This window comes from Mobula hypostoma, chromosome 8 (assembly GCF_963921235.1).
Source record: "Mobula hypostoma chromosome 8, sMobHyp1.1, whole genome shotgun sequence".
NCBI classification, from domain to species: domain Eukaryota; kingdom Metazoa; phylum Chordata; class Chondrichthyes; order Myliobatiformes; family Myliobatidae; genus Mobula; species Mobula hypostoma.
The window spans coordinates 134373926-134387657 of NC_086104.1; the positions used below are offsets into that span (position 1 = coordinate 134373926).

The following is a 13732-nucleotide window of genomic DNA, read 5'->3' on the forward strand; positions in this document are numbered from 1 at the left end:
CCAGGGTACGGGGTGTCTCGAATCGGCTCCAGAATATTCTGAAGGGAGAGGACGAGCAGCCAGTTGTCTTGCTACATGCTGGTACCAATGACATAGACAGGATAAGGGAGGAGGTCCTGAAGAGAGATTTCTGCGAGTTAGGAAGGAAGCTGAGAAGCAGGACCTCCAAGGTAGTAATCACGGGATTGCTACCTGGGCCACCTGCTACGGAGGGCAATAATTGTGGGATCAGGCAGTTGAATGCGTGGCTGAGCGACTGGTGCAGGGGGCAGGGCTTCGTACTCTTGAATTATTGGGATCTCTTCTGGGGGATGTATGACCTGTTCAAAAAGAGCAAGTTGCACCTGAACCCGAAGGGGACCAATATCCTGGGGGTAAGGTTTAATAGAGCTGTTAGGGAGGGTTTAAACTAATTTGGCAGGGGGATGGGAACCCGAATGATAGAGCGGAGGAAGGGAAAACAGAAATAAATCTAAGATAGTGAGCAGTAAAGATGTCAGGAAAGACAGGCGGGTGATGGGGCAAATTTGTAGCCATTGGGATGAGTTACACTGCGATAAAGTTGCAGTGAAATCAAAGAGAAAAGTACCAAATAGTGGTCTTAAGCTGTTATACTTAAATGCACGCAGCATAAGGAATAAGGCGGATGATCTTGTCATACAGCTACAGATTGGCAGGTATGATGTTGTGGCCATCAATGAGACGTGACTAAAGGATACATGTCTCTGGGAGCTGAACGTCCAAGGATACACGGTGTATCGGAAGGATAGGAAGGTAGGCAGAGGCGGAAGCGTGGCTTTATTCGTAAGAAATGGAATTAAATCATTAGAAAGAGGTGACATAGAATCGGAAGGTGTAGAATCTTTATGCGTTGAGCTACGAAATCACAGGGGTAAAAAGACCCTGGTGGCAGTTATATAGAGGCCTCCAAACAGCTGCAGTGATGTAGACTACCAATTACAACATGTAATAGAAAAGGTTTGTCTGAAAGGCAGTGTTATGATAATTGTGGGGGATTTTAACATGCGAGTGGATTGGGAAAATCAGGTCGGAGCTGGATCTAAAGAGAGATAATTTGTAGAATGTCTGCGAGATGGCTTTTTAGAACAGCTTGTTGTTGAGCCAATTCAGGGATGGGCGGTACTGAATTGCGTATTGTGTAATGAACCGGAGGTGACTAGGGAGATTGAGGTGAAGGAACCCTTAGGAGACAGTGATCATTGCATGATTGAGTTCACTGTGAAATTTGAAAGAGTGAAGCCGAAATCTGATGCGTCGATATTTCAGTGGAGTAAAGGGAATTATAGTGGCATGAGAGAGGAACTGGCCAAAGTTGATTGGAAAGTGACACTGGCGGGAAGCACGGCAAAGCAGCAGTGGCTGCAGTTTTTATGAGAAGTGAGAAAGGTGCAACACAGGTATATTCCAAAAAAGAAGAATTTTTCAAATGGAAAATGGATGCAACTGTGGCTGACAAGAGAAGTCAAAGCCAAAGTTAAAGCAAAGGAGAGGACATACAAGGAAGCAAAAATTAATGAGAAGACAGAGTAGTGGGAAGTTTTTAAAAGCTCACAAAAGGAAACGAAGAAGTTCATTAACAGGGAAAAGCTTAACTATGAAAGGAAGCTAGCAAATAATATCAAAGAGGATACTAAAATCCTCTTCACGTGTATAAAAAATAAATGACAGATGAAAGTAGATATAGGACTGATATAAAATGATGCTGGAGAAATTGTAATGGGAGATAAGGAGATGGTGGAGGAACTGAACGAGTATTTTGCATCAGTCTTCACTGAGGAAGATATCAGCAGTATACCGGACACTCAGCGGTGGCAGAGAAGAGAAGTGTGCGCAGTCACAAGTACGACAGAGAAAGTACTCAGGAAGCTGAATAGACTAAAGTTAGATAAATCTCCCGGACCAGATGGAATGCACCCTCGTGTTCTGAAGAAAATAACTGTGGAGATTGCGGAGGCATTAGCGATGATCTTTCAAAAGTCAATAGATTCTGGCATGGTTCTGGAGGACTGGAAGATTGCAAAATTCACTCCGCTATTTAAGAAGGGGGCAAGGAAGCAAAAAGGAAATTATTGAGTTGTTAGCTTGACATTGGTGGCTGGGAAGTTGTTGGAGTCGATTGTCAGGGATGAGGTTACAGAGTACCTGGAGGCATGTGACAAGATAGGCAGAACTCAGCATGGATTCCTTGAAAGGAAAATCCTGCCTGACAAACCTATTACAGTTTCTTGAGGGAATTACAAATAGGCTAGACAAGGGAAATGCAATGGATGTGGTATATTTGTATTTTCAGAAGGCCTTTGACAAGGTGCCACACATGAGGCTACTTAACAAGATAAGAGCCCATGGAATTACGGAAAACTTACATACGTGGATAGAGCGTTGGCTGATTGGCAGGAAACAGAGAGTGGGGATAAAGGTATCCTATTCTGGTTGGCTGCCGGTAACCAGTGGTGTTCCAAAGGGGTTCGTTTTGGGGCCGCTTATTTTGACATTGTACATCAACGAATTGGATTATGGAATAAATGGCTTTGTGGTTAGGTTTGCTGAGGATACGAAAACAGGTGGAGGGGCCGCTAGTGCTGAGGGAACAGATTCTGCAGAGAGACTTGGATAGATTGGAAGAATGGGCAAAGAAGTGGCGAGTGAAATACAATGTTGGAAAATGTATGGTTATGCACTTTGGCAGAACAAAAAATAAACGGGCAGACTATTATATAAATGGGGAGAGAATTCAAAGTTCTCAGATGCAACGGGACTTGGGAGTCCTCGTACAAGATTCTCTTAAGGTTAACCTCCAGGTTGTGTCGGTGGTGAAGAAGGCGAATGCAATGTTGGCCTTCATTTCTAGAGGAATAGAATATAGGAGCAGGGATGTGATGTTGAGGCTCGATAAGAGGCTGGTGAGACATCACATGGAGTACTGCAGGCAGTTTTGGTCTCCTTATTTAAGAAAGGATGTGCTGACATTGGAGAGGGTACAGAGAAGATTCACTGGAATGATTCCGGGAATGAGAGGGTTAACATATGAGGAACGTTTGCCTGCTCTTGGACTGTATTTCTTGTAGTTTGGAAGAATGAGGGGTCAGCTCATAGAAACATTTCGAATGTTGAAAGGCATGGACAGAGTGGGTGTGGCAAAGTTGTTTCCCATGATGGTGCAGTCTAGTACAAGAGGGCATGAATTAAGGATTGAAGGGCGCCTATTCAGAACAGAGACGCGAAGATTTTTTTTTAGCCAGAGGGTGGTAAATCTATGGAATTTGTTGCCACGGGCGGCAGTGGAGGTCAAGTCATTGGGTGTATTTAAGGCAGAGTTTCATAGGTATCTGAGTAGCCAGGGCATCAAAGGTTATGGGGAGAAGGCGTGGAGTGGGACTGAATGGGAGAATGGATCAGCTCATGATGAAATGGCAGAGCAGACTCGATGGGCTGAATGGACGACTTCTGTTCCTTTATCTTGTGGTCTTATGGTCTTACATATTTATCGTGAAGTACATAAATGTTTTATGTGGAGGTAATTGGATGTTTGAATTGAGGGTTAAAGAGAACAGGAATAGAAAAGGTGTTGCGGCTTGTATAGATGACCCATAATTGTGTTTTGTAGAGGAACAGTCTTAAGGTGCATGGTGAAATAATTTTACGCCTCTTTAATTGGACGTTGTGTTCTTATTAGACTTAATTAATGATGACAGTATTCCCACAGCTTTGTCTCTTGAGTGATAGGACAATGATACCTCATGTAAAGAATGACAAATTTACTATTTTAAATGTAAGTGTCATCACAGTTGCAAGAATTATATTGCAAAACTGAAAAAAAAACCAGATGTCCCACTGTGAAGAATGGACTGAGGAAATGATTAAGATTTCATCATATGAACACATGTTGGGAAGAATTAACAGTGAGGGAAAAGTGCAAGATGCGTGGGACCAATTTTGGTTGTATGTTAATTAGATTAGATTGGAATAGATTATGAGGACACTCAGTCCTCATCTAGTGCCATTTAGAAATGCATGCATTAAAAATGATACAATGTTCCTCCAGAAAGATATCACAGAATCACAGGACAAACCAAGACTAAAATTGACAGAACCACATAATTATAACATATAGTTACAACAGTGCAGAGCAATACCGTAATCTGATAAAGATCAGACCATGGGCACGGAAAAAGAAGTGTCAAGTCCCGATAACACCATCATCTCACGCAGACGGTAGAAGGGAGAAACAATCCCTGCCATGAACTCCAAGCGCCGCAAAACTTGCTGGTGCATTGGAGGCACCCGACCGCAGCGGACTCTGAGTCCATCCTACAACCTCGAGCCTCCGTCCAGCCCTCCGACACCGAGCACTGAGCTCCATCTCTGCCGAGCGCTTCGACTCCGCCCCGGCCGCCGAGCTACAAGCAAAGCCGAGGACTCGGGGCCTTCCCCTCCGAAGATTCTGGATCACACGGTAGCAGCGGCAGCGAAGCAGGCATTTCAGAAATTTCACGGACGTTGCTCCGTAATCTCACGTCTGTCTCCATCAAATCAGGATCGTGCACCGCACCCTACTTGATGGATAACAGATATCATTCACCGAAGTGGCTGCTGCAAGCTGCGATGCGCCGCCATCTGGACGCCATCGCCATCTAATTTAAATTTAAATTAGAATTTCTTTCTGTCTCTAAGTTTTATTTATTTTCCTGTCATGGGATGGCTTTGTAAATATGCTGTTCTGTATCTGCTCTGTAATATGCTGAGCAGCTTTGTAAAATAAGAATAAATAATAATATAAATTTGAATTTAAAAAAACTGATGACAGAATAGAGAAAATATGGGCATCTTAAATCAGTGCATCCTACATTTATTTTGCATATTTTAAATATGAAGGATGATGGCAATTAAAGTAAAGGACTTAAACTGAAAGAGTCCTTGTTTGGTAGAATTTCCATGTATTCCCTGCTTCCACCCGGTCTTTACAGGGTACTGTTCTTGCTGTTCTGTGCAATACATATCAATGGCATCCAGATAGACAGATTAATTCACACTTTATAATCTGACCACCGTGAAAATTAGCAAGAGTAGAATGGAGGTCAAGTTAATGGCAATGTGAGACGGAAAAAGGAGTGAGAGTTGGGGTGAGTGCAGGTGGATTGGTTTCTGTGAGCACAGACATGGCAGGATGAATGGCAATTTTCCATTTTGTATCATCACAGTGCTTATCACCCCATGATGAAGAAATAAACAAAAACACATCCATATATCTGAACGTATCATGCTGAACTCACGATTTCTGGTCTTCAGTGAGAAAGATGTACGATGCTTTCCGTGCTAATGAAACATCCCTGTACTGTCGAAGCGTAGATTTGTTTTGAATGGATTCTTGTTGCAACATTTAAACCAGAATCCTTGGAAATTCATGAATACATGGCAGTACAGTAATTTGACATTGTCCAGTCCAGAATATGAACAGAGGTGACGACAGAATAGTTGGGGGAGGGGGGCAGGGGGAATGGTGTAATATTGAAACTTAGAACTATATTTCATACTATTTTGCAGATAAAAAAAAATAATAATTCTGCAAAATATTTCCAACTGCAGCTTGGTGAAGTCTCAGTGTAACTGATAGAAATATTGAGATTTCCATAGAATGTGAACACAATTGTGCGCGCTAGTCGTTGGGAACGATAATTATGTTTAACCGTTGTTCCCATTATAAATAAATACTGCATCAGAGGAAGAGTCAGGTGAAGTAGTTTGTGATGATTTGGTCATTCAAACGTGACATTCATTTCCCAGTCCATTTCTGCGGAAATGTGATCTACAGCTTAACGTCTGACAATCTAACGGCATTTCATAACACCCAATATCCATATGTTACTGTTGCTCTGTTGCTTGATGTCAATTCTCTTCACTGGTAATGTCAACCATTCGCATTCATTAATCAGTGGGTTTTAAACCAATACCATATCAGTACGTTTAATGAGACAGGCTGGTAGAAAAATGCAGGCGACAAAAATGCATCACCATCCACAAGATTATATTGTCGCATTTTAAATAAGGACGAAACTCGTGTGACAGTGAGGATGACATACATCGGAAGGGACATGTACATGTTCATCAATTTCTTATCAGATGCTGGCAATAGGGCCAAATGGATTATCCCACAATTTCACATTGTCCCGAAATTCATTCTAATTGGGCAGCCGGAGGTTTTTCGACTCGAGCGACAGTGTAAGAAAATCACTCTCCTACCATCTGATCCACTGATCTTTCCACTACTCAGGAAGGGGACAAAACCCTTAAAACTGCAAGGAATCCTTTGAGTAGGTGAATATGCGACACACAGTGAAAATATCCAGCAAAAAGATATGAAACTCCAGAGCACAATGGCGAATACTTGATAACATGATTGATGTATAGTCCTGAAAACAATGCCGTTGCCAAAGAAAACAGCACCTGGCAGATTCAATGACCACCTTTATTTTCTGTTAGGCACAAAGGTGGACTGCAATTACCTGCTTCAGATATAAATCATTGTCTGGTTTCCTGCCTTTGTGGAAAACTCAGTACCGCGCTGTATGACATATTTGATTCTTCCAACCTTTTTGTTGCTTTTGTCTTTAAAAATGGTACTTGCATATCGGTAGCATTAAATAATTGCTGATATTATTGTACAACTATTTTCAAAATATAATTTCTGAAAAACTTGCAGAAATTCGAAAGATGTGACTAGATCAATTTATTATGGAAAGAATAATCTCATACATTTCTGTTCAACAGGCCACTTGCAATTAAGGCTGTCTGGAAGTGATGATGCATGTGCTGGAAGATTGGAGATTTATTATGACGGATCCTGGGGAACAGTTTGTGATGACTCCTGGGACCTGGTTGATGCTAATGTGGTCTGCAAGCAATTGGGTTGTGGATATGCTTTGGAGGATAAAACAATTCTTGATTACTGTGGTCAAAGTACTGGAATAGTTTGGTTGGATGAAGTAAATTGTTCGGGTAATGAATCGCATCTCTGGGAATGTCCTTCAGCTCCATGGGGCCAACATGACTGCACCCATAAAGAAGATGTGACAATTAAGTGTTCTGGTAAGGCTACTTCCACTTTGCTGATCTTCTGCCGTGTGGTATGTCAGTTTTCAGTTTGAAAATGTGGGAAACAATTTTGGAACCCAGATGGAGTATTAGCAAAGGATTGTCTGTGTAATGTTTCCTTCTGCAACTAGGTAGTAAAACAATTAATATTTTGCGTCCAAGTACCTTCATCGGGGCTACAAAAGAGAAGGAACATACAGTTTTGAGTAGCAAAGAAGATAGAGGGGTTGGTGTTTGGAGCAATGGCAACCCACTGATAGCGTGAAGACGTATAAATTAATACAACAGTTCGAGTAACCAGATCGGATTATGCCATGTTCTTTTACCCGATGTGTTACTTATAGTAAGATTGTGAGTTATAGACATTCGGCAAGTATTTATTATGCCCTGTAATGTGGAGCGAATTTGGGGCAGCCACAGCAAAGCAGGTGGTCACGAGGAGAACGTACAAAATCCTCAGAGACAGCGGCGGTATTGATTATGGTTGGCTGGTTCTGAAAAAAAGCATTAAGCTAATAGCTCCGGTGTTAAATTTTAAAAATGAAGCAAAAATAGGAAAGATGAAGGATCAGTTCTTATACAGTTAGATGCCAACATGTAAGTACCTATCTCTGGACACTACGATGTTGATTCTTGAACAATAAATGAAATATCGAATAAAGTTAAGGCATTGTTTCTCCATCTTCTGTTGCATTTGATTGTTGAACTAAAGGACGGCACGGGGTCCAAAAAAAGAGTAGGAGCAGATCGGCGTTGTTAATAAGGAACCAAAAGCTCACCTCAGCGACAGTTTTGCGAATTGAATGCAGATGCTGATCAGAGCGAACAAGCTGCTAACGTGAGACCAAATAGTGAACACACACAATAATATCTGCAAGATATACAGATTCGAAGAAGTGTAGCAGAACCTTTGCTTAAAATTAGGAGACTGTTTGAGTCCATGAAGGAGGGACGATAGTAGTCACATCTCATGCCTTGCATTACAAAGCGGTCTGCAATTTAATACATGGGGTCTGGGGAATGGACAGATGATACACTGAGGGGGCGATCCGAGGAAAAGCTGTACCGTTGATCGTTATTTATAAACTTCTCAATGGACCTTTATTGTTTATTTTCGTCCATTTATTTCTAGCTCTCGCCTCACTTACCTTATCATGCTCAAACAAAATCTTCTTCCTCTTCTTCCAGGGAAACAGTACCCGGATTCAGTGCATGATCCTTCACAATTCCCCGAAAACCTCACACAATATAACCAACAGAACACTTGTCCTTCTCCATATTCCGCAATTTTATTGGAATACTTCTCTATCTTATTCCTGATTTGATTATCCTTCCATACGTTCAATTCTGTTATGAGTGTTTCCCGGGATTTATATTTTTTTTATGTATTGCTGATATATATCGCATTTAATTTTCCGTTTTACAAAAGTAATTTAAATTTGTTGCTGTATGGGATCATTGTGATGACTTTTGCTTTAACTGCCTTGTTCTCAGAACACAAAGAAATATGCCTGATGAACGGAGATCGGCGATGTGAAGGCAGAGTGGAAGTGCGGTACAATGGGACGTGGGGAACAGTTTGTTCCGAGACACTGGATAAAAATGCTGCGAATTTGATCTGTAAACAAATGAAATGTGGGCCCCTGACATCTATTAAACATGACGCCAATACATATGGAAAAGGATCTGGTCTAATATGGCTGGACGAGTTAAAATGTTCTTCGTACGAGTCGACCTTTTGGCAGTGTCGTGCTAATCCGTGGGGGAAACACAACTGTGACCACAGGGAGGATGCAGGACTCGTATGTGAAGGTAACAGAAGAAATCCATTACCTGATGATTTGCATTTTAAAGGCAGGTGTTAAAAATAAACCGGTATTATTTTCTCTCTTCTCATCAGAAGCTGGAATACCAGAGAGTTGTAGCGTAAAGTCCTGCGATTCACGAAATGTACCTGTTTCTCAAGGTTAGCAGCTGTTCCATGCTACAAGTTGCATTATCAGTGTAAAGTTCGTTTCAAAGTTGTGAGCGATACATTATAATTGTTTTCTTATTTCACTAAGAATTGCAGTTGCGTCTTTTTGGCAGCACTGCCAATTGTTCAGGAAGGTTGGAGATACTGTTCAACAATACCTGGGGAACTGTATGTGATGATTCCTGGGATCTGGCCGATGCCAGTGTTGTCTGCAGGCATTTGGGCTGTGGCTCTGCCCTTTGGACACAAGCGCCGGATGAAATTATTCAGAGTGAGGGTGATATCTGGCTGGATGAAGTGAAATGCAAAGGGAGTGAATCTCATTTGTCCAGTTGTCCTTCCTCTCCACTCGGTCAACATGACTGTGATCACAAGGAAGATGTCTTTGTTGTTTGTGCTGGTAGGTATTATTGTGCAAATTTTATGTTCTATTCAACTGATCTGTTGAATTAGGATTTCGGAATTACGAACCACTGAAAAATAAAATCCTAAAAATGTGTCCAATAATTGTCTTCACAGAAATGGCCAGTCGTTCCGCTATTTCCACCGATTCAGGTATTTGATTTTAAAGCAATTTTTTAAATTATTATTCCAGTTTTAATTTAGAGTGATAGCAATGTTGTTCCTTTGTTACAATTTGTTAATTACAAAGGCCGCATTGAGTGTTTCATATATGGCTGTAATCCTTATTGCTTCATCAATTATTTGAACCAGGATGTTGCAAAATGCTTAAAAATAATATATCCAACTTTAGTTAAATGTTTTGAGGAGATTAGCGGATGTGGTCATTGGGGTCATTGTCCCATAATTAACAATTCAGAAAGGACTGTGAAAAGGTGTTAGTATTGAAACTTTGAAGAGTTACGATTACACATTTGATGGAAGATTGCTGATCTTTGATCAAGTAGTAATAATTGATTCACATGATGTGCTGCAAACTAATATTATCTCTGATTTGAAGAATAAATATAAGCTGTCAGTTCATTGATATGTCAATGCGGAAACATGTTCAGCTTTGGAAGTTAGTATCGGTGTCATATAGATGAGTCACATATGGTTTATCTTGTGTATCAGTGTTGTAATTCCATGCAAACTCATCACCATATTCCGGAGACAATTGTATAATCCCTCCCTCTGCGGCTTGATCCGTGACCTGCCGATCAACAGACTGCAATCTAACCACCGATACTCCACAAGATTGGGTCCTCTGCCCCTATACTTTTCCTTTAAAATTCAAGGTCTGCGTGACAAGATTCCGCACAAGGCTGTGGATGATATGATCTTAGTAGGCCATATCATGATAACAGTGAGTCGATATACAGGAAGGAGAAAAGGACGTTAGCTGGCATCGTGTATATGCAGCAAACTTTTCCACCATTGCGCACATTCCTGTTTACATCATCAATACTGAGCATGAGCCGGTGAAAGCTTTGAGTTCCAAGCAGCAAACATCAACAGCAGTGTACCCTGGTCCAATCATGTGGACACCACATCTCAGAAAGATGAACAATGCCTCTATTTCCTCATGAAATTGTAGAACACTATTTGAAAAAGATCCCCAAAACAACACGATGTACTCTTGACCCTACATTTTACTTTGTTAAGATCTTGCCCTCTATTGTTTATTACTCGCATTTTCTCTGTAGCTGTTACAGTTTTTTCTGCATTCTATTATTGTATTTGTTTGTTGCCCTCGCCATCTAATGACGTGAGCTGTATGCGCAATGTGCAAAACACAATTATCAATGTACTGCATGTCGGTACATGTGACAACAATAAAACAATTAGAATTCGAGCTCCATAATGTTCACTTTTTCGTCAGCCTGCGCCTGTGCAGGAGGAACTGAATATTTGTTTTATATCTTTCCATCTCCTAATATTTACTCTGATTTTAATTTTTCTGGCAAATACGGTGTGCGGTCTGACTGTGTTGCAAGCATATTACCCAAACGTGCTGTTTTTGCTGCTTTTTGTCGGTTGACATTGGTGGTGAATCTAGATCTTACAGGTATCTTCTGCTTTCTCCCCATTCCATACAACATGGTGAAGAATGTCATTGTTTTCACAATGTACCTTTGCCCACAAAACTGCAGTACAGTACTTACGCAGAAACAGCAAACATAAGGACATAAGAACATACGAAATAGGAGCAGGAATAAGTCATCTGGCCCATGGACCCTGCTCCGCCGTTTAATAAGATCATGGCTGACTTGGCCACGGACTCATCTCCACCTACCTGCATTTTCACCAAACCCTTAATTTCCCTGCTATGATAAATGCTATTAAACCTTGTTTGAAATATATTTACTGTGGTAGCCTCCACTGTTTATTCGGCAGATAATTCCACAGATTCACCACTCTCTGGTTGCAGCATAACCTCTATATTCCTAAATTGAATCCCACTAGCGATGAAGCCTCACATTCCATTTGCCCTGTTCACAGTGTCTCACACCTGCACACAAACTAATACTGATCCATGCACAAGCCCTGCCAAGTCCCTCTGCACAGCAGCATGCTGCATTTATTCCACTTATAATAATCTGCTCTTTCATTTTTTTCTTTCCAATGTGGATGGCTTTGCAACTTACCAACATTGCATTCCATCTGCCAGAACCTTGCCCACTCACTTAACCTATCTATATCTCTCTGCAGACTCACCGTATCTTCTGCACAATTTGCTTTTTAACTCAATTTAGTATCAACAGCCAATATCGATACACTACACTCAGTCCTCTCTTCCAGTTCGTAATGTATATCGTGAAAATTTGTGGGCCAATCACCGATCCCTGCAACACGCCGTTCATTACTGTTTGCCATTCACAGTAACACACGTCTCCCATGTGTCTGCATTCTATTTGTTAACTAATCCTCTATCCATACAAAAGAATCACCTCCAACTCTAGGCACCTTATCGAACGCCTTCTGGAGATCCAACTAAATAGCGTCCATCTGTTCCCGTCCATCCACTGCTGCCGTTATATCCTCAGTAAGTTTCCCAGCAGGACCTGCCTCTGATGAAGCCATTCTGTTTCTGCTTGATGGATCCATTTCTTTCCAGATGCCTTGTTGTTTCTTCGAAATGATTGCTTCAAGCATTTTCCAAACTACAGCTGTTCAATTAACTGGCCGATAATTACCTGCCTTTAGCCTACATCCTGTATTGAACAGTGGCGTTACGTCTGTCGTCTTACAATCCACCGGCACCTGCTGGGAGTCCAGATAATTTTGGTAAATTATCACCAAAACTTCTAGTGTAACTTCTGCCATTTCCAGGATGCATTCCATCAGGACAAGCGGTCTTATCTATCTTCGGGACCACAAGTCTTCTCAGCACTACCTCCTTAGTGATAGCTATTATATCGAGGACCTCACCTCCAAACGCATCCGTAACTTCTCTCTTTGGCATGTTAGATATGTCCTCCATCGTGAAGACCGACAAAATTTAGTCATTCTCAGTGTCAGCCATTTCCTCATTACCCAATATCAATTTCCCCTTCTCGCCCTCCAAGGGAACTGCGTTCAGTTTAGCCATGTTTTTCCGCTTTTTATAATTATAATTTCTTTTACTATCCGTTTATATATTTTGTGGTAGTTTATTTTCATAACCTAGCTTCCCTTTCTTTATTGCGCAATCAGTGGTTCCCAATCTTCCAGTTTCCAGTTTCCCACTACTCTTGGCTACTTTATATGTACAAGCTTTCAATTTGTTGCCTTCTTTTTTTTCATTATCCAAGGCAGGCTCTCCCTACCCTTCCTAGCCTTGCTTTTAAATGGAATATACTTTGTTAAGCACCGTGAAAAACCCAGCAACATAATTTAAGTAGGAATGCTATTCCGAGCAATATGCCATTCGTATCTTTTTCCCTTGAATAACTGGAAATCTTGCACATACTGTATGGGTACTTCAGACACAATGGCGCAATGGCGAGAGGTTGCTGTTGATCCTTGAAGTCATTGAGACTTTTTGCAATACTTGCTTGTCTCAGAGATATTTTGAAGAGTTGAAATCCCGGATTACACAGCAATGCATCGTGGAATTCACCTTGAGTTTGCTTCCAGCATGTTTACCCTGATGGGCTGTGATTTGCATTTGCCAGGATAGAATGCACATGACTTTAGGAGATTATTATGAAATTGGGCGACTGACAAAGGACATCTTTTTGCCACTTACTTTAATTAGGAGAAAAATAAGATGCGCCCTGATAACACAGATGGAGATAGCTGGAACGATTTTAGACCAGCTTTCAACATAGTTTGGAAGCTCAGGTTGCCAAAACCACATGCTTGCAAACAGCATGCCAACCGTCCCATAACTTGCAGGAGGGGCACACGATAGTCGATCAGATGAGGAAAAAGTGGAAATTCTTCTGGCCCATATGGTGTGTTTTCCATTGAAGCTTACTTTTGCAAGTCCATTATGTTGCTTTCCGTACTTTCAGTGCATGTCCAGTTGCAACAAAGGATGGTTGTTGTGGGTGGAGGGAGATTGGGATAGTTATGAAAAATAGAAAATCATGGGCAAACTTGGATCGGTGCATATTCTTTCAGGAATAACTTCCTCTTTTACAAAAATAAGGTATTTTTCTCTCAAAACATCCTTGGACGTTTTGTTTGCTTTTATTTCTTATTACAATGGAAATGTCACAA

The 13732-nt window shown here is 41.2% G+C and overlaps 1 protein-coding gene across 1 annotated transcript in view; it reads left to right on the forward strand.

Moving 5' to 3' along the window:
• LOC134351209 (deleted in malignant brain tumors 1 protein-like) overlaps positions 1-13732 on the forward strand; it is a 178119-nt gene that overhangs the window by 136124 nt on the left and 28263 nt on the right. The window contains exons 14-18 of the mRNA XM_063057318.1: positions 6787-7104; positions 8605-8922; positions 9011-9076; positions 9174-9485; positions 9605-9640. Of these exons, the coding sequence (XP_062913388.1) occupies positions 6787-7104; positions 8605-8922; positions 9011-9076; positions 9174-9485; positions 9605-9640 (1050 nt within the window). The remainder of the gene's footprint in view (positions 1-6786; positions 7105-8604; positions 8923-9010; positions 9077-9173; positions 9486-9604; positions 9641-13732) is intronic.